The following is a 20417-nucleotide window of genomic DNA, read 5'->3' on the forward strand; positions in this document are numbered from 1 at the left end:
TTAAGCTATATTTGACGGTAATCAGAACTCAAACAGGCCCATAAAGGTGGATTTAGAACTCTACACTTTCTTAGATACGCATAATAGAATTTAAAGAAAGCAAATTTTGACGTACTTGTGTATATATATATATATATATATATATAATAATTTTCTGGAAAATTCGGTGAATTAGTGTCTTCAGGTAATTACTCTCTATTTTCTCTCTCTAGCTATTTTTATGTTTATTATTTTCTAAATTTTTAGTATTTCACAAGAGGAGCAAAGTACTTAATTATCCAACTAATTAAAAAGCTTTGCAGAATTCAAGTATAACTGTTACCATGACAAAGCTGGCTGTGGCATATATATGTGACATAAATTAATGCTAAAAAAAAACATTAATTTGGAGCACTAGAAATTCTGATTAATTTCTTACTAGTAGAGTAATTAACATAAGAGGCTAAGTCCATGGTTGAATGATGATGAGTTGCAAGGGCTTTGATCAGTGGTGGTGGTGATGGGGTGCATGAATTTGCAATTTGGGCATGCAGGAGAAGACTTGCACATCATCACCAACATGTGACACCTCTTGCACACTGCAGTCACCATCTCCCTCTCATCTCCTCCTTCGAACGCCAACCACGACGGAATTCGTGTTAGTCCCCCCGAATTCTTCTTCTTCTTCATGGTTGAATTCACCGTCAACCTCTCATCATCATCATCATCATCATCAATGTCGTCGTTCACGGAGCTACTACCGGAATTAGGGTTCTTGGTGACTGATCCACATGGGAGGTTGAGCTCGAGGTCTAAGCTCATATGGCTAGGACTACTTGGTGGCTCTGGGCTTAACCTTGGATCCTTTGACGTTCTCTTATGAGTCCTTGTATTGTAAAAGTGTATATGTCCAGACTGTAATATTCAAAACAACAAAGCAACGTACATGTTAAGATATCATGTGTGTATTACTCTCGGCTAAGCACGTTTAAATTAATATATCAATTTAAATAATTACAGAAACTGAATATATGTCCGTTGTATGTAAACTAGTGTTTCGAAATTATAATTTGAAAAAATAATAATAATTTCAATTTCAAAACACCAATTCTGATAGTAATTTGAGAAGTACGTACCTTAATATCGAGGCATCGTTGCCAGTCCAAAGGCAAGGGAGTCTCTAGGCGTAGCTGATCAGTTTTAAAGGTGGATTTGAGGCTTTTGGCTTTGAATGGGCTCTGGAGGACCTCTTCAACTTCAGTGTCTTCCAATTTTCTCTTCTTCGATAGATTTTCAATTAGCTCTGGAATTGTGTTTCTTTTAGTTGGTGAGAGGGGTGTGTGGAAGGAAACCATGGTTTCAATACAAAGATATTGATCACCTTCTCTCTCTAGATTTCTCTCTCTGGTATCATTCAAATGATGAATGTTATGGGTGGTGGTTATATATATATATATAGAGAGAGAGAGAGAGAGAGGGAGAGAAGGAGAGGGTAATAGTGTAAAAGAGAGAATCTAAGAAAGACTTGTAAAAGAAGGATAATTAAAAAGCGGTCCACCTCATGATGACGTGGTATTCAGGTGAAGTTTGGGTTTTCATCTGTATAGCTCCAACTTGTTCTCTAATTAAAGCTTGAATGGCTGTCTTCCCTAAATAACCTTAATGGTAACTTCTTGGCGCTAAAAAGTAGATGCGTTAATTCACTGCTTATAAAATGATATATATATATACACACCCACTAACATGTACAAGAAAATGCCTCTCAAAATGAAAAAAAAATACAAATGAATTAAAGAAAATGATCTAATAGATGAGTTGAAGTCGATCTTTTATATTTATTGTTAGATACAAGTGATGCGGTTCAAATATGAGTTCACTAAATCACCGTATCACTTGCAACTAACAAATAAAAACATATCAGCTAAGAATTTTGATATAGATATATGGTATAGATACAGTACGTAGATAAATACATGAGAAAAATGTAATTAGGTGAGTTGATATATATTTTGTGGTTTGTCTTTGGGTTTGTTTATTCATCCTAATTTCTTAACTTGAATAATTTTGCGTGTGTCAAGAATGAAATGGCGCTACTTAATCAAACGAAATTATGTTCTCATCAACAACATGCTAGAAAATGAAAAACCATAATTACCCGTTGAATTTAAGGATAGGTTCAACCTATGCATATATAATGTCATACGTGATATATCTAATATCTTACCTATTATTTTCGTGACATACATGATATATCTAATGTCAAAGAATGCATTAATGTTAGTCTACCTTACCGTTGAATTTAAGGATGGGTTCAACCTATACATATGTATAATTTACATTATCTTACCTATTATTTTCGTGACATACATGTTATATCTAATGTCAAAGAATTCATTAATCTTAGTCTACCTTACTAAGACCCTGCGATTTTTCAGTCTGACATATAGTATCTTGATTGCACCCAGTCTATTTGCTTACGCGGCGTTATATATATATATTACCTGGAAAAGAAAGCCAATTTAATATGTGTGTGTGTGTGTGTGTATATATATATAGATGGATTTGTTATTATATATAGGCGGTGACGTTTAGTGAGAGATAGAGAGAGATAAAGAGAGAGAGAGGAATAGTCAATAAATGTGGTAGACTATAAACAGTTGAAGAAGGAATTGAATGCCTATCAATATTTAATGGTTATAATAACTCCAACTTCCATGAGCTATGAAAATTAGTCGTTCTTTGAACTACAAACTTTTAAAGCTCACAACGGCCTCAGCTATTAATTATAAACAACCACATTTGATGACCTATATGAATTAATATCTCTTCCAATTAATATATACTACAAACCTCTATAGATATATATATATATATCACATTTTCTTTAGAAAACCAAAAGCCTTCAACCGAATTTTTTGGTCCCAAATTATCTACTATATCATTTATATATATTTAATACTCTTTTGTGCTCTGCACATTCTGAAATTACGTAAACACCCTTGGCTAATGCAATTGCAACCTGCTTCCTTTGCAATCCTTCACTAGCTTTGTCAAATTTATTGTCATTATATTGACAACCTTATTTAGAATTAAAATTCAAATAACAATGCTAGTTGAGGGATTTATGTCTATTGTATAAGAATAAGTTATTCAATTCATTCAATGAATGAAAAATCTTGACTAGCATTCTTGATTTGACCATCAAGATGAATTTTATTTGTAAAACTTTTTTTCAACGAAAATAGATCAAATGCATGTAGGATAAGTTAGTGTTACGGTTAATCCCACTAGGTTGGCTTAGCGGGTGGGAACTTAAGTCCTGATGCCTCATGAAGCATCAAGTCTCAGATTTGAGACATAGATAAACAATTTTCGTAAAAATAAGTATTTGAGTATCAACTAAATTAAAGAAAAATGAGTTAGTGTTATGGTTATTAGAGATTCGAACCCTTAACCTGGCATTTGAAAGCATTATTGGTACTGACCACTTAATTAACTTAATTAAATTGGTGAGGGACTTGATCGATCAATAGATTACAAAGCTATATGACCAGTGCCAAAAGAGTAAGACACTAAAAAAGCTCCTTTAAATTCTGAGGGGCATTCTTGTAAGGAAGTCAGAACCTATATTTCTATATTGAAAATTGGAATAAATATAGGGAAATAGAAAATCCAGGGGGGCCAAATCTATTTAAGGCTTTGAGAGTGTGTGTGTGTATTGTGTGTGTGAAGGTTTAAGTAAGTCCACCTGCCTTCATTAAATCATCTTGAATTCACTTTAAATGCAGAATTGAAGGATGGGCATTGAAACACCTCGCTTTCTACAAACATCTTTTTCGTCATTCTCACCACCTGTTTCTGTTAAATGCCCCCAACCCACCTCTACTTCCTTTCATTTAAGTTAACCTCTCCCCTTCTCTCAAAATTGAAAAAATATGGTATTAGATATTATTTTGGGCTTCAAAACCATATGGTACGAGAATAACTACAAGAAGCAACTTCAATTATTAGATCGATTTAGATCATAGGCCACTTGGTGTCATGTCTAGGTTTGTTTGTAACATCTTATTAAAATTCATCTACTGCAATTAAAAGACTTCAATTTTCATATTTTAATCTCCCAGCACACGTTCTCTCACACAATTCAGAGATATTTATATATTTGTTCATTAAAAAAAATTTAATTTATTATTTTGAACACTTGAAGCAATTGGACACTTCTCAAACGCTTAAAGTGACACTTTCCAGACATTTTTAATACAAGTTTTATATACACAAACAAATGTAAAACAGTCATATTTGGTAATTTTGAAAATAATATAAACACGTTATAAAGTGTTTAACTTTTTTCTTTTAATAATTATTGGCATTATATATACTTGTTCATTTAAAACAAATTAATGGTACAGATGATATAAATAATGAAGTAATTTCATTTTCTAAATCATTTTAGAATAACTTTATTTGATATCGTTATTCAGCACTTAACACCCAACAAATTTTTAAAATTAGCGTATTTGACAACATTTAGGTTACCACTTAAAATGTTACACAGTAGATTAAAACAGACCAAAATTTTAAGCGTTACGGGTCTTACTTAACTTTTATCGCAAAAGACGGTAACTGATTTTAATTAGGTTTTAAAATATTTTGTTACCCTCAAATATTATATTTTTAGGTTGTCCTTCACTTCTTCAACTCTTGAAATTAAAAGTATTGACGCTACTTTTGAAATTAAATGTATTGATGGACTTTCTAGCTATTTCCACTTTGTATTTCTATTCCGTTCCGATTGATTTTTTTTTTAAATTTACCCCAATTTCTCAAAGGTTTCATTGTACTTTTCTTCTCAAATAATGTAAATATAAATAATATTCAGCAAAATATAAATATATATATATATATATATATATATATATATATATATATAAACTATATGGCTTACTCAAGTTTATAATCAACAATCATGCAATGAAACCCTCACACCATTGTTAATTATAATACAAACCTACTATATAAATAAAAATCGAATGATTTGTGAGTGAATTTTATTCTCCTTCTCATAAATATTTCATTTTCATAAGTTTTCATTTTATATATTGATTTTGAAATTTTTATGATCAATTTTGACATTCATATTCATTGTTAAATTAATATATTTCTTTGGTGAAATTCATTCTTTTATATATGTGTTTATGTTTTAATATAATATCTTTTATAATAATATTATGTATATAAGATATTCAAGACAAAAATGTAATATATACAACATTCAAATTTTTGCTTTTGCATTTAACAAACAATCTTAATGAATTCAGTGCTTAAAATTAATACAATATCAAACAAGTTTACAGATTAATATATTCAGCACTAAAAATTTCAGCACTTTAAAATTCAGTACTTAAAATTTTCAATACTTAATTTTCAATTTTATCAAACAGCAGTATAGAAATCAAAAATGAATTAAGATTTTATAATATTCTTACCCAATAAATATATATAAATTAGAATTCATATTTATATATAGTTATATTCACATTGTACTCGTGTCTTACCTTTTTTAAATTTATTCTATGAATGTATATATTCATATCTATGCTACTTAGATGCGCAGAGATATCACCTAATCCGTAATCCCCGACATATACGCGTGATGGATAAAGGTCTGGTTGTAGTTGTTAGGCCACGAACCATAGCCCTTGCCCTATATACAATTTTTTATTGTGGGTAATGATATTTAGACCCATTTATATAATTCATTTACCATTTATATCGATAATTCATTTACCATTATATTGATTGTATTTCCTACAAGTTGACTTCCAGTTTCCCAAAGTAATAAATAAATAAATAATATATATATATATATATATATATATATATATATATATAATGTTTATTGGACATTAATACTAGATTTTTTTATATAACAAAATCTCGTCAGGTCCCATGGCGTGACACTACATTTGGATATGTGAATGCAGGCTACTATAATATGAATATGTAGTATTTGGCTAATTTCTTCATGTAAAGTCACATAAGAATGGGTACGAGTAAGTTTGGAAACTCTCATGCATGTGACATCTCTATATTTCATACGTGATTCCACAAAAATGAATTTTTATTTAGAATAACAAGAATTGTGTTTATATAGCCCATATATAAGTCTATGAGATTATTACAAATCCCTTTAGGAGAAATAAAATTGTATTTTATTGTCTTTACAAATAAAACATTGTTATTCAGGCCCAAAAGTCTAGCGGAGAATCTTCACTAGACTATTAGATCCGTAACTCATGACCTTTACAAATATTATCAATGATGCATAAACCTAAAAAGAATTTTAAGAACTTTCCATTCAACATTTTTTGTTAACCTTACTTTGGTTCACCAATAAACAGATCGAGAAAATGTGATGTAGAATAGAATTCTAAAATAGCTCGGGCTACCATACTTATGGGATTCCCCGTCATTGGATGTGATTGTAAAACCTAAATGATTCAATGGCTTGGGACATAATCTCCTGTTTCCTTTCCATATATTTTCTCATTGGTGAGTATAGGTACATTGTGTGTGTGTGTGTGTGTGTGTACGTATGGTTCTGCAGCATCTTACATGTATACATATGATTCTGCATGCAGCATCTTACAAAATGCTCAGATGTCCTAATAAATTACTTATTGGATTGCATGCAATACTATTTGACCAGTATTTGACCAGTCAACGTAAGAAATAACTAGCAAATAAGGACCTCATAACCTTAACGTCTTTATTTCTGCTACATATTTTGTGAACCAATTTTTGTGTTCAAGGCAGGCATATGTCTCATAAGTGGTCAAATGAACATTTAACCATTCATTTATTTATGATCAGGGTTTACGGTAACTGATGGTCCTATTTTTTTTTTTTTTTTTTTTTATAGTAAAATCTGTATCAGGACCAAGGGTCCTACCTTTCTAACTAGACTTAAAAGGGTACCCTTCACAGATCTGTGGCCAGTTGACAGTCAGACTCTGTTGGTTGTTGGGTGCAATTGTTTTAGTGTCTAGGGACGACATTCGCATCACATATACATACCCTTGATGTCATTTCTTTTCATATTTCATTTTAATTTGTAAGCTGTTCACCTGACTTTTATTCCATATGATTGTTCAAACCCAACTTTGACTCATAAACTAGTCTCGATGGGGATAAATGGTCCATGAATTTCTTTTCTTTTCTTTTCTTTTTCTGTAATTAAGTAATTCTCATAAAAGAAAGAGTAGACACAAAAAAAATGAGGGCATTTTCTCAGCCCAAACATTGCAGAACTGGGCAATAAAGAAAAAAAACAAGTATCCACTAATGTGGCCCAAAGAACGCAATTAGAAGCCCAAACAATGACTAACCCACAGACGAACAAAATACTTCCTTCTGCACACAGGTATGTAACTACCTTCAAACACATCCTCGGGTGGGATGAATCAACAAATCATAAAGTACCAACATTACTGGGGTATGGTTGAAGGTGGTTGAGCGGAGGTGGTGGTGTATGTGGTGGAGGGTGTGCGTGGTGGGTGGTTGTGAAATGGAAGAAAGGATTTGAGTGGGTAAGCTCATAAAATGATGATGGGAGATTCCAATTTGCCGCAATTTCTTCTGCAAATGGGCATTCAAATTTCTTGACAGAGAAAAACTTCAATCTGATTGCATTGATCACATAATTTTTTGGTACATGAATTTCTATATAATGTCAATTATACTTGTAAATGCAAGTCAAACGAGATTCATCAACATTAATCTGCTAAGATTGCTAGCATGATGTCTCAAGTTCGAACCTTTAAATAGTATCAAGAATTTACGCACAAGACTTTCATGTCTTTTCTTCTTCTTCTTCTTCTTTTTTATTATTTTTTTTTTTTTGACAGGTTCTCGTTAGACATGATTCATTGTTCAAACCTAACTTGGACTTCAAATATAATTTCAATTGTACTTATAAATTCAAGTCAAACAAGATTCATCAAATTTTGACCATTTATTGGTTTACAAAATTCATGCCCTCTCATGATAAACAAATAGCTAGAGCATTACTTTACATCCTTTCTCCTTCAGTAAGAATGTCAAATTAGTCAGATAAATCCTAAATTAAATCTCAACAATTTGACTAAGAAAAATTATATGTCTAATCTTTTTACCATTTATAGAGTTGGGACTGAATTTATCCAATAAAATAATGTGTTCAAGAGCTCTTCAATAAGAATAATAATTTGGAGTCTGAAAGTCGACTAACTCCGACTAATTTACGTGAGTGGAGGCTAACATCATCATGATGTTATTAATATTTCTGATATTATGATGATATCAGCATCTACTCATATAAAATTAGTCAAATATCCATCCGACCGTCGTACTCTTTATCATTAGAGCATCTCAAACAATCTATTAAAAAATCATTTTGTGTAAAATATACACAATATATAAAACTTTTTTTTATCTCAAACAATATGTTAAGGTACATTGCCACCACACCAATGTGTAATATTGTTGTGTATTTTGCACAACTTTTTTACACAGCCATATCAGTATATTTTATCTCTTCTCCCTCTTTCTCATCCCCCCCCTCCCGATAAATGACTCTTTCTCATTTTATTAACGAATCAATTCTATGTTAAGTAGGTTTGTAAAAATTGAGTGGGATTGGGCATGACAAGTGATTGGTTGTTATTGGCATATATATATATATATATATATATGCAAAAGATATAAAATAATAGCTGAAGTTAAAATAATTAGTTCAATTTTTTTTTTGTATAAATTTATTATGACACATCAAATAAAAATAAAAATAAAAACTACACATTCTATAATGGCCTACTTGATTTGAAATTGAATGATGCCGACAATGGTTCAAATATTCTTGTGTCCATCAACAAAATCTGGTCCAACTACCAACTTTGTTGTAGTGGTATTGTAAATTAGAATACCACATTTCTGAACTTTATGGTAAACCTAATCTGCCTTAAACATTAATTCTTGGTTCATTACACTTCAATATGGTATGGTACAGAAATGCTGGCAAACCAGATATACAGAGTCACATATTTGAGGATTTTGTTGACTCTTTTATTGAATGTAAATCAAGATTATGTTCAAAGGGTCCAGAACTTCTCATCCATGGGTTGGCAACAGACAATATTAAAGCTGGAAGGTCAACATCTGACTTGAAACTATAATGTTTCTTTGTTCAACTAGAGCAACTTTGCTAGTGGATTCAAACACAATCCAGTGCCAAATTTAAAACAACGAAACAAGCCTTTTCCACAAGCAGCGACATTTATATATGCTGGCATTTTCTGAATTAAGGGAAGCATTAAAGCTTACAACGGTAAAACCAAAGATATATTCTGATGTAGATCTAATTGCCGAAGCCTTTAGGGCCCGTTTGTACTGTCACATGGCCAAACAGACATGCTCACAGATTTTTTGGATTGATCCCGAGGTGTCCATTTTTTACCCAACAGAATAGTTTTTTTAATGAAAATGGTCCAACGAGCAAGACTCACTGCTATGCTTTGATGTACGCCGTTTTCGGCAAAATACCATCATTTAGGGCCTCAAAACGAAGTTCTTCTGTCCTATAAGAAGCCTCTCGAATATTTCAGAATTTTTTTTCGTTGTCTAAATGAACTTGGGTTGCACTCATATTTTATATTTAGTAGTTTTATTTTATTAGGTTTCTTTCTCTATTTTTTTGAGAATTTTTAGAGAAATTTTATTTTTAGGCTTATTTTTTAGTATTATTTTCATGAGCTAAAAAGGCTGTTTTTAAAGGCCATGTAAATGAGGATGATGGAGGTTAGGTATTTGCAGGCTTGTGCATATGGTTGTCTTTGTCCACTGTACCTTGTGCTTTTGCTTTCCAAAATTCTTGTTGAACTCTGATGTCCACCAATACAGCACAATTCACAATCAGAAGTTTAATTAAAATGGTTGTTGGTATTATCTTTCCATTGTTGTTGCCACATACCTTTCACAGTTTTAATACTCATTTTTTTCTCATATTTCTTAAATGAACAATTTTAATAACACCATCAGAATAAATTCCAAAAGACCCTTAATTTAGATTACACATATGGATCTTACAATGCAGTGGTACCATTTTCAACAATGCAGATAAGTACTAGTCTAAGGCTGACGCCTAACAAATCTACCCCAGTACCAATGCTTCTCCCACACAGCATACATTGAGTTCAAAGGGATCCCTTTAGTCTCCGGCATGAAAAAATAAACGAAAATGGTCATCACGGCGATCCAGCATGCGTAGAACAGGAAAGCACCGAATTTGAAGTGGCATAGCATAGCCAAGAACGTTTGTGACAGCACAAATGTGGTAGCAAAGTTTACAGCAACACTTATGCTTTGTCCGGTTGTTCGGATCTCCATTGGAAATATTTCGCTTGGAATGAGCCAGCTTAGAGGCCCCCATGACCAACCAAAACCAGAAGCATATAAGCACATTAGCACAAGTACTAGTATAGAGTCACCCTTGCTGATGTGCTTGGTGCCAGAAGTACCCGCTGCCACGGCCAGCACAGCTGCCACTATCGCCTTCAACAAAGATGCCACCAGAAAATCAAAGGTCAATAACAATTTGTAAGAATGTTTAGTTCAAATTAGCTTGAATCTAACATGCGTTAGGAATAACTGCCTAGAGAGTGAAGCCTTTGTTTGATTCAATGTTGGATGTGTGTGTGTGTGTATATATATATATATATATATAGATCCATTTGCTACTAGCTTACCTGTATAATATCTTTATGCAGAATATTGAACAAAATGTAAACTGTGTTGGCTTGACATTAACCTATAACTGAATTTCTGGTTGGTTCCTCCATTTCTTATTAAATGGCCAACGAACCATCTATGTATAATATAACTGTCCCTAAACACAAGAACCCTCATCCCCAATGTTAATGTCAGAATCCATATTTGGGTCTGAACTTAAGTCAGATCCTATTGGCATGATCCATATCCAACCCATTGTCCGTTTTTTAAATTCGGACTTATAATCCAAATCCGATAAAATGAATTTTGGGTCGATTTGGATCTTGAATCAAACTCAGTCCAATGCACACCCACCCAATAAAATCCCTAATAGGAATTAGAACCAATTACAAGAATCAACCAGTGGTCATGGAGTCAATTTGGAATGGGCTTGAAGGTACAAGTTGAATGCTAATCATCATGACATTAGGGCTCAACCCCCAAACATAAGCCGATCAAGTTTTAGGTTTGATTGGACCCGAGTAGCCCTACAATAAGTGGAACTATAACTTTTCGTCTCTAGGCCTATATCAAATAGAGTACCCAGCATTAGTTTACATATAATATAAGTAAAGGAAAATGCTTCTCTAGCTAACCTATGACAAGAACCGAATTCATGCACCGAAGGGCTCTCAGCTCCCACTGCATACATCTAAGGGCTAAATTTGGTGCTACTTTTCCGTTAGAGTAGCACCCCCTCAACGGTTGATGAGAGTGCATTCACATGAAAGCACTCTAATGATATACTTCTTTATGCAACATTCTAACTAAGTTATTTATCGGGGAAAGAAAAGGGAAAAAAAATAATTCTAATTAAGTTACTGATATGAATGCATACCTGACAGATGCACATTTGAATCCCCCCCTCCATGAACAAAAATCTTCGACCATAACGATCAATGACAAAAGAGGACACAAGGATTGAGCAGAGGTTAACCACTCCTAGTATAATGGCAGCTATTAGAGCCGAGTCACTTCCAAAGCCCACTGACTGAAAGAGGACAGGGGCATAGAAAGCAATGATGTTAATCCCTGTGAGTTGTTGAAAAAATGGTATGGCAATGGACATTACAAGGTGAGGCCGATATTGCCTTTCAAATATTGTCTTAAATGGCTCCTGGTCTGCAGCTTTTGCCATTTCACTATACTTAATAAGATCAGCTAGCTCAGCTTCAACGTCACTTCCTCGAACTCTGCTTAAGGATTTACGAGCTTGTGCTACCTTGCCACGCTCCACAAGGCTGCTAGGCGTGTCTGAGATTAGAAGTGCACCAAATGTCATGATGGCAGCTGGTACTACGGCAAGGCCGAGGGAGAGACGCCAGCCCCAGCTGATCCTGGCAGTGCCATAATTCAAGCAATTGGCTGTCAACACCCCAATGCCTATGAAGAATTGGAAGCCTGTCCCAAATGCACCGCGCCATTTTGGTGGCGCCATCTCTGAGAGGAAAACAGGAGTTGCCTTCATGGAAATGATGGAAGAGTCATCAATGAATTTCTCAAAGAAATCGCAAACTAGGAAAAGAAAAACCAAATGACATTAATATAAAAACCTCTGCCTTACTTTCCTAAGTATTTTCATCTTTTTTCTTTTACTGTCAAAAGTATGATTCCACATTTTATTTTGCTTCTTCCATTGATCCTTTGTTTTTCTCAACTTACAAAATTTGAAGATATATATATTTATAGAATTTCTTTATTACCAATAAAAGAGTTCTATGATTTCTATCCTATTTTCCTTTAATTTTCTTTACATTCTCTTCTGTGTTCATTTAATCTGCAAACCTAATGTAACATGAGAAATTTCTGTGCCATATGAGATACAACTGCTTAGCTATACCTTAAGTCCGTATTTCAATACAAAGGACCTTATCTTTCATCTTCGAGGGGTGGATACCCTATAATATTCAAACATGAGCCAACAGAACCGTATTTCAATGCAAAGGACCTTAATTACAATAGAATATATAAAATATGCTAGCGGATTATCAATTTAGACAAACCTGCTACTGTTTTAAGCAGCTCAAAATTGCACCTCTAGTTATAAATAGCAATTGATAACATCCAGTTACCTGGTTAGTGAAGCCAACTCCAAATCCGAGCATGATACGACCCAAGATGAGCATGGCAATATTTTCAGCAAAACCATTGATAGCAGCACCAGCCAAAAAGGTACAACCACCCAGCACCATGATGCCTTTGCGGCCCAAAGCTGCTGTGAGGCGACTAGCCAAAAGGGAGGCAGCTAACCCTGCTATGTATAGTGAAGATGTGAATGCAGTTAGAACCTGGCTATCGTAAACACAATAGATGTTCGTTTTGGCATTTGCCGCGTTCCTCAGAATCGATGGGAAGAATTTTTGGAGAAATGATTTCATGGTTGTCACACCTCCTGTAATTGACAGAAAATGAGGTAAATTTGTTAGTTTGTTGAAGCCAATTGCTTTCACTAGTACTCTTATTTTCTGATTTTATGCTCAATATTAATAATTCACCAACTTAACTTTTAATTTACTGTCTAGTTTGAGTAATGTGTTTGTTAGGGTAACATTTTATCTAATTTTCAAAATAAATAAATAAATTATTCATCACCATGATTGGCTAAACACAGGAGCTGAGCTATGTTGAGTACCCCAAAATTTTGAAAATCCTATTTAACCCGACCTAAAATAGTTAAAATTAACATTAAAAACTACTAAAATGATTTATTTACCAAAAAAATATGAAAAAGATTTAACATTAACCCCTCCCCCCCAAAGCTCATAAATAATTTCAATTTGGAATCTTTAAAACTTTATTTTATGAAATCACATTATTTCTTTTTCTCCTTATTTAAATTTTTCTTTTTACTTTATATATTTTGTGCCCATTATATATATATATATATATATATATATATATATATATATATATATATATATATATATATCATGTGCCTGCAATATCTTCTCTTCTTCAAAAGTATCCTTTTGAGACCATGTGGGCAGACAAATTCTTGGTACTCCTAATTATTTGGTGAAAATTCAAAGTAATTAGATTATATAGTGGTGAATTGAGTCACTCGCACTGTTTTCAAATCAATTCTTGTTCCCCATTTTAATTTATTGTCTAGTTTGAGTAATGTGTTTGTTAGGGTAACATTTTATCTAATTTTCAAAATAAATAAATAAATTATTCATTTCCATGATTGGCTAAACACAGAAGCTGAGCTGTGTTGAGCCCTCAAATTTTTGAAAATCATATTTAACATGGCCCTAAAATAGTTAAAATTAACATTAAAAATACTAAAATGATTTATTTCCCAAAAAGATATTAAAAAGATTTAACATTAACCCCACAAAGCTGATAAATAATTTCAATTTATACAAATCAATCTGTCAAAAAAAAAATTTGAAATAAATTTTTTTTTACAGGAGAGAGGACTTAAACATGTATGGTGGTTGTTTGATATGGATTCAATATTCATCTAACAGTCAACACTATGGCTTGACTTAACTAATTTGATGCATGAAAGACATTTCAGAACCTGAGTTTTTAGTTCTTTCTTCATCTACTAACACCCACAATTGCTCAATGTCATACACACACATATACACAGGGACGGACCCAGCAGGGGACTAGGGGGGCATCTGCCCCCCCTGAATTTTTAATATTTTCATTTTATACCTTAATGTTTTTAAAATTTATGAAAATGCCCACCTAAAATTACAATTCGCCCCCACTGGATTCTTTTTTTTTTAGCATTTTATATTTCAAATTTTGATAATTTATGAAGATGCCCCACTATAATTATAATTTGCCCACTGAATTTTTTTTTTTTCATTTTATACTTAAATTTTTTAAAAATTTATGAAAAAAATCCTATTAAAATTATAAAAATGAACCCATCATATAATTTTGTACCTACAAATTAAAAATTCGCCCCCCCTCACCAAATTTTCTGGGTCCGTCACTGCATATACATATATACTGTGTGTCTCTGTGTGTGAAAGAGAGAGTGTGTGTGTTTTTTCTTGACAAATGTATAATATACAGGACAAAAGACAAGCAAAAGGAACTTTAATTTTTAAAGGGAAAAAATAAATAAAAGAAGAGGCGCGAACCTGAAATTCCGATATCGTAGCCAAACAAGAGGCCACCTGATGCAGCGACGATGCAGGTGATCACTACGGACGCAGTGATCCTCTCATTAAAGCCGCTGACATGTCCGTCAACGGCAAATGACCCTGTAGCCATTCGCTCTTAATTTCTCTCCCTTTCTCTCTGTTTCTGGCTGTCCAAACAGTCAATACACTCTCACACAGACACACACACAAAAGCGTTGGTTGTATGCATATATTAGCAAAATTCTGTGAGGTCAGTGGCACGTTACATCTAACGAAATAGCTGTTACAAAAATAAAAAATTCTTTTCCACCTTTTATAAGTAATAAAAGTTTAATCCTACTCTTAACGACTTAATAAAATGGGAAATGAAAATTTTATTAAAAAAATATCTCATTATTGTATTTGATTTTATTTATTTATTTATTTTGATACGAAATTTGATCTTCTTTACTTACAATTTTTCATCTGTTTAAAATTTTACACCAGAGATAGAAACAGAAGAATAATTATTATAATATACACATGACGGTTACTCCCTTTAATGTTTTTCATATTTTTGATCTACCATATGTAGCTCCTGACGCGTCTTTATCGACTAATAACAACGAGATCACCCTATCTATTCAGAAATATAAAAAGTGACAACTCCTTCTCACCCATATTTTTTACTTTAAATGTTTCGTACATTTTTTGTAGAATAATGATAAGTAGTTCAAAAGTCAACTATTTTATATGAGTAGAGCATAATATAATCAAGATATCATTAAATATAATGATATAACAATGACATCTTTCTTACTTACATAATTTTAGTGAAATATGTCTGATTGTGAAACTCTGTATCATTATTTTGCTTTCCATGATTCATTTCTTTCATTTTTCCATTTATCTTACCGAACCAAGCATAAAGGTTATTGCTTAATGCACTCAAGTATGAGTTCATACTTCTTTCTAGAATAGTAAAGCGTAAAAATATGAGTTCTTATTTCAAGTAGTTTGATTATCAATTTTGTGTAAATAATATAATCATTTTCTTTTACCCTTCTAAGCAAAAGTGATCACAAAAAATCTTGTAAAAAGTTAGACATATTTACACAATTATTAACACAATAAGTCAAGGAATTGTGATTGGTCTCAAGAAAATTGCGGACAACCCATTCTCGTCGGTGTAGTTTGACGATGATCAATCAAAATCCTAAAATAGAAAGGAAAAATAAAAATAAAAATAAAAACAAAATGATGAGAATTGTTGTTATATATCGAAAGTAATAAAACATGTGGCTTGAATTCATTAAAAATAGAAATAGTTTAATACAACTAGTATGAGTAGATAAGCACGAGCTCAACACACTGTTTTACCTAATGGCTATATGAGGAGTCTGCTCATGTAAAGACAAAATTTATTCTGAACCCCTTTTAAATTGGAAGTGACAACTGTCAAACTCAATACTAGCTGTCTGATTTTTTTTTTTTTTTTATATTTATATATATATATACAACTCAAAGGAATAGGATTTTCTTTTTCTTTTTCCTATGTTTTTAGACAAAAGTAAAGGAGGAGGATGGGGAACAGAGCTTGAACAAACTGAGAAAAAAATCTTGTATCCAATTAATTTATATCAGTAAAAATTATTGTTATTTTTATATTATTAAATATGATGATATTATTATAATATTATTTTTTACTAACATAAATCTAGTCGAATATGTATCATTACTTTTTAAATTGAGTAAAAAACACATTTCATAAAAAGATATGACATTAAATTGGGTAAGACCTAAGTCACATAGAGCGGGAACACGAGAGCGGCATATCCCAAAAAATTTTAAAGCTGGAGCGCCGCTAGAACGCCGCATTATAAATATATAAAATATTAATTTATAATAATAAATATATGTTTTAAATAAATTTCATGCAAAAAAAAAAAGACAGAATAGTGAATCAAATATGAGTCCATTATAACCAATATAACCTGCTTTATAAAAATGCATAAATTAACAAACATAACAATCAAACAAGCTGCTTTATAAAAATAAAAACATAACAGTGACTTGGGCATAACATAAAAAACAATATTCAAAAGCATTGTCTTTTATACATTTAACTTACTTTAAACTCTCAAGATGATAATCATTGTCATTGAAATAGCAATGTTCAAAAGTAAAAGAAAAAGACAATAATACTTCAGTTTGCAAATTCTACCACTAAACTTCAAAACAAACATGAAATATTCAAACTTTCAAACCCAAAAGCTAATGAAGGTAAGTTTCATAAGTATTATTTAAATATTAAGTATATTGTTATATAACTTATATTATTTGATTTTTATCTATAAAGAACAGAGTTTACTTAATTAAATTAAATTGATTACTTTTTGACATAATTAACGTTATTTGGTCTATTTAAGTTGAGGGTAAAATCGAAATTTATCAAGATTCACACTAAATTCGTAAATTTATTGTCAAAAGTCGTCGAATTCTTGAACAAAATACACGATTTTATTTTACACAATTCGTCGAAATGAACTTTAAAAACCAGCAAATTCTTAAATTGAATTCGCGAATTCAAAAACATGAGAGCGTGAATTTTTGGTGAATTCACTCTCAAAACGTTAATTTGCGCACAGAGCGATGGAGCGCCAGTAGTTTGAGCAAATTATGTGACTTAGGGTAAGAAACACATTTCATAGAAAGATATGACACACATTTCATAGAAAGATATGACACACGTGCCATGCAAATCGATATAACAATTATAGAAAATATTTAATTCAGATATGCAACTAATGTATTTTTAATAAGCATCTTCAAATTCTGTCGGGGCTCTTTTGAAAAAAAATATATATATATCCAATGATCACTGATATGCATATATTTTGGCCCTCTTGTTGTTTGTATTCTTATACTCTTGACCTTTGCTATGGTTATGTAGATGATTTTATCGAGATAAGAAATTATTTATTGTAATCATTGCAACGATGATATGGTACAACGAATGAAAACACTTTTTTCAATACTCTTAGTAAAAAAAGGGAGAGAAAAAAAAATTGCAACTCACGTATACAACAAATTACATCAAACTACAACAATTTAATACAACATGCAGGAGAGTGTGTGTGTGTGTATATATGTCTTGTCTCAAATATCAGTATAGTATTTTTAACAAAGTGTTATTCAATTGAATCAATTTAATGTAACATATTATCAAACTCTAAGAATGAAGTACTCAATAATAAAATCAACCCACCTGCTAGTTACTTTGGATGTTTGCGAACTTCGATGCAAACTTCGAATATGTGTAATTATCGACAAAACTACATATATTATTTAAGTCCGAATATTCAGACTTTATAAGAATCGAACCCAAAACATCCCAGTTCACTACACCCAAAAAAAAAAAAACAAAAAAAAACTCGTTACCGAATAAAAATAGTGATGAATGAATTTTATAAGTACCAATTTTAATAAATAAATAATGTGTGAGAGTGAGAGAGTTGAAGATGGGAATTGCACTCTATTTGGAAAAAATTCGTTTGTTAAGTGAGACACACTGGAGAGAACCTTTTAGAACATTCGTTAGAATGAATTTTTTTCATTGTGAGTAGTAATTTACATCAAATGTGTATTATCTAATGATATTGTTCAACTAAAAAAAAAAGATATATCTTATTTGTTAAGTTTCAAATGTGTGCCAGAATTAAAGTCCATTCCATTTATAGATGTATAGGAGTATTAACTAATCATGTTCAAACACAAAGAATATTATTAAAAAAGGAATATTTTTTAAATTGCATATCACTTTTTTAATACACGACTCTTGAATTTTTAACTCTGGAAATAATTTTGGAGAGATTTAAACATTCCACCACTTAGGTCTTGTTTAGCATAATTTTTACTTTTGTTTTTATGTAGAAGAAAAAGAGAAACAAAAACAATCACTTCGACTCAACTTATGAATAGTGTTTAGCAATTATATTTTAAAAGAGCTTTTAATTACATAAGAGTTTTTTTTTTTTTTTTTTGTCTATTTGACAAACCATTTTGCCAATACTCTTATATTATTGAAATAACTATTTTATCCCCGGATTGAGCTATCAATTTTTTCATATCTTGTTATCCCATCCATTGTATTTTGTTATCTTGTCCCAACCCGCAGTTTTGGTTTTAGCTATTATTCTTTTGAAAACATAAATAATGTTTGATAAAATTATCTATTGCAAAAATTATGTAAAAAAAAGAATTGTTTGTATGAAGAAAAAGAAATTCATATCACCTTGATGCCCCATACATCTAACTCCACAATAGCACCTTCTTCAAAACGCTCTTCCAAGGCTCAAAGCTCTTTTACAAAAATTAGCCAAACACTGTTAAAAATAACTTCCAGACTCAAAAAGCCAAAAACAGCTTTTGAAAAGTCAATCCAAACAGAGACGAATAAGCTCTCCTCCCTTTTGGAAAGATTGAGTGTTTAAGCCTCGATCTCGATGGGGCCAAAATTATATTAGTGAGTACGTGTTTGCTTAAACTTTCAAAAAAAAAAAAAAAAATCTTTAAAAGAAGAAAAAATAATTAGGCACATGTCTTGGTGTTTGGGTTTGATGGATCCATTAATGTATCTTTTAAGGTTTGTCTGGCAACTATTCTCATTTTGAATTTTTTTATTTTCATCTGAAACAGAAACAACATTTATGTTGTGAAATGTGTTAAATAATGAATTAGTGATTGAAATGATGTTTGGTAGCGTAAAATTTATTGCACAGTTTTTGGAAATAAAAATATGAAACACGTGTTTGGTAAAAAGTGTTACAAGATTGGAAAATAAAATGGCTAGTTAAAAGAACTTCCAGTAAGGTTCTTTTTTTGCCTTGGTTGTAAGGACTTTTGAGGTATTAAAAGAAAAAATGTAATACTAAAATAAGATAAAGGAATTAAATGAACTGAATAAATGAAATTGCATGAAAAGTAAGTGCAAAGAAATTAAATTACAGATTTAATTGGCTTGGAAAGAAATTGTTTGGAATTAAAATGCAGGTAAGGAAAAGAAAATGCTTAATTAAACATTGCAAGAAAAGGAAGTTTGCTGGAACTCAAATTGCTTGAATGGGAATTGTCATTGGACTTAAAATGCTAGAAAGGAAATTGACATGAATGGAAATATAACTGTCAATTGAATTGCATGTTTTTAGAGTGGTGTTGGACGGTTTGACGGTTTGAATAGAATACAACTCTTCTATTTATAGAATTTTTAATCAACTTCTTTTCCTAATTATTTGTAGTAGAATATCCTTTTCTTGAATTTATTTTAATTTAAATTTAAACTGAGTCAACACTTATAACAAATTGCCTTATGCACGTGTCCCATTAGAGCTTCCCTTTTATATTTCAACTAAACTTCCTATTTTATAGGCATTTAGTTATTGGCCTGCTACCAAATTCTATTTCTTCTCACGTTGGCTAACCCATGTTGACGAGAAATTATCAATTGCAACCATTGTAACGATGACGTTATGCAATGGACTGCTACAAACA

General features: G+C 31.6%; 2 protein-coding genes across 2 annotated transcripts; both read right to left on the reverse strand.

Moving 5' to 3' along the window:
* Window positions 1-267: 267 nt before the first annotated feature.
* Window positions 268-1413, reverse strand: LOC132279156 (protein CURLY FLAG LEAF 1-like). The gene is made up of 2 exons (XM_059781087.1): window positions 1116-1413; window positions 268-894 (listed from the first exon to the last, which is right to left on the reverse strand). The coding sequence occupies exons 1-2, from the start codon at window positions 1332-1334 to the stop codon at window positions 430-432; spliced, it is 684 nt and encodes a 227-aa protein (XP_059637070.1). The 5' UTR covers window positions 1335-1413; the 3' UTR covers window positions 268-429.
* An 8644-nt stretch (window positions 1414-10057) lies between these two features.
* Window positions 10058-15105, reverse strand: LOC132279051 (sugar transport protein 5). Its single transcript, XM_059780973.1, has 4 exons — window positions 14886-15105; window positions 12855-13174; window positions 11621-12244; window positions 10058-10566 (listed from the first exon to the last, which is right to left on the reverse strand). Exons 1-4 carry the CDS (start codon window positions 15016-15018, stop codon window positions 10144-10146), a joined length of 1500 nt encoding a protein of 499 aa, XP_059636956.1. The 5' UTR covers window positions 15019-15105; the 3' UTR covers window positions 10058-10143.
* Between the last annotated feature and the right edge of the window lie 5312 nt (window positions 15106-20417).

Source organism: Cornus florida, unplaced genomic scaffold (genome assembly GCF_030987335.1).
Source record: "Cornus florida cultivar Cherokee Brave unplaced genomic scaffold, ASM3098733v1 CherokeeBrave_3.0.0_Hap2_Chr10, whole genome shotgun sequence".
Taxonomy (NCBI): domain Eukaryota; kingdom Viridiplantae; phylum Streptophyta; class Magnoliopsida; order Cornales; family Cornaceae; genus Cornus; species Cornus florida.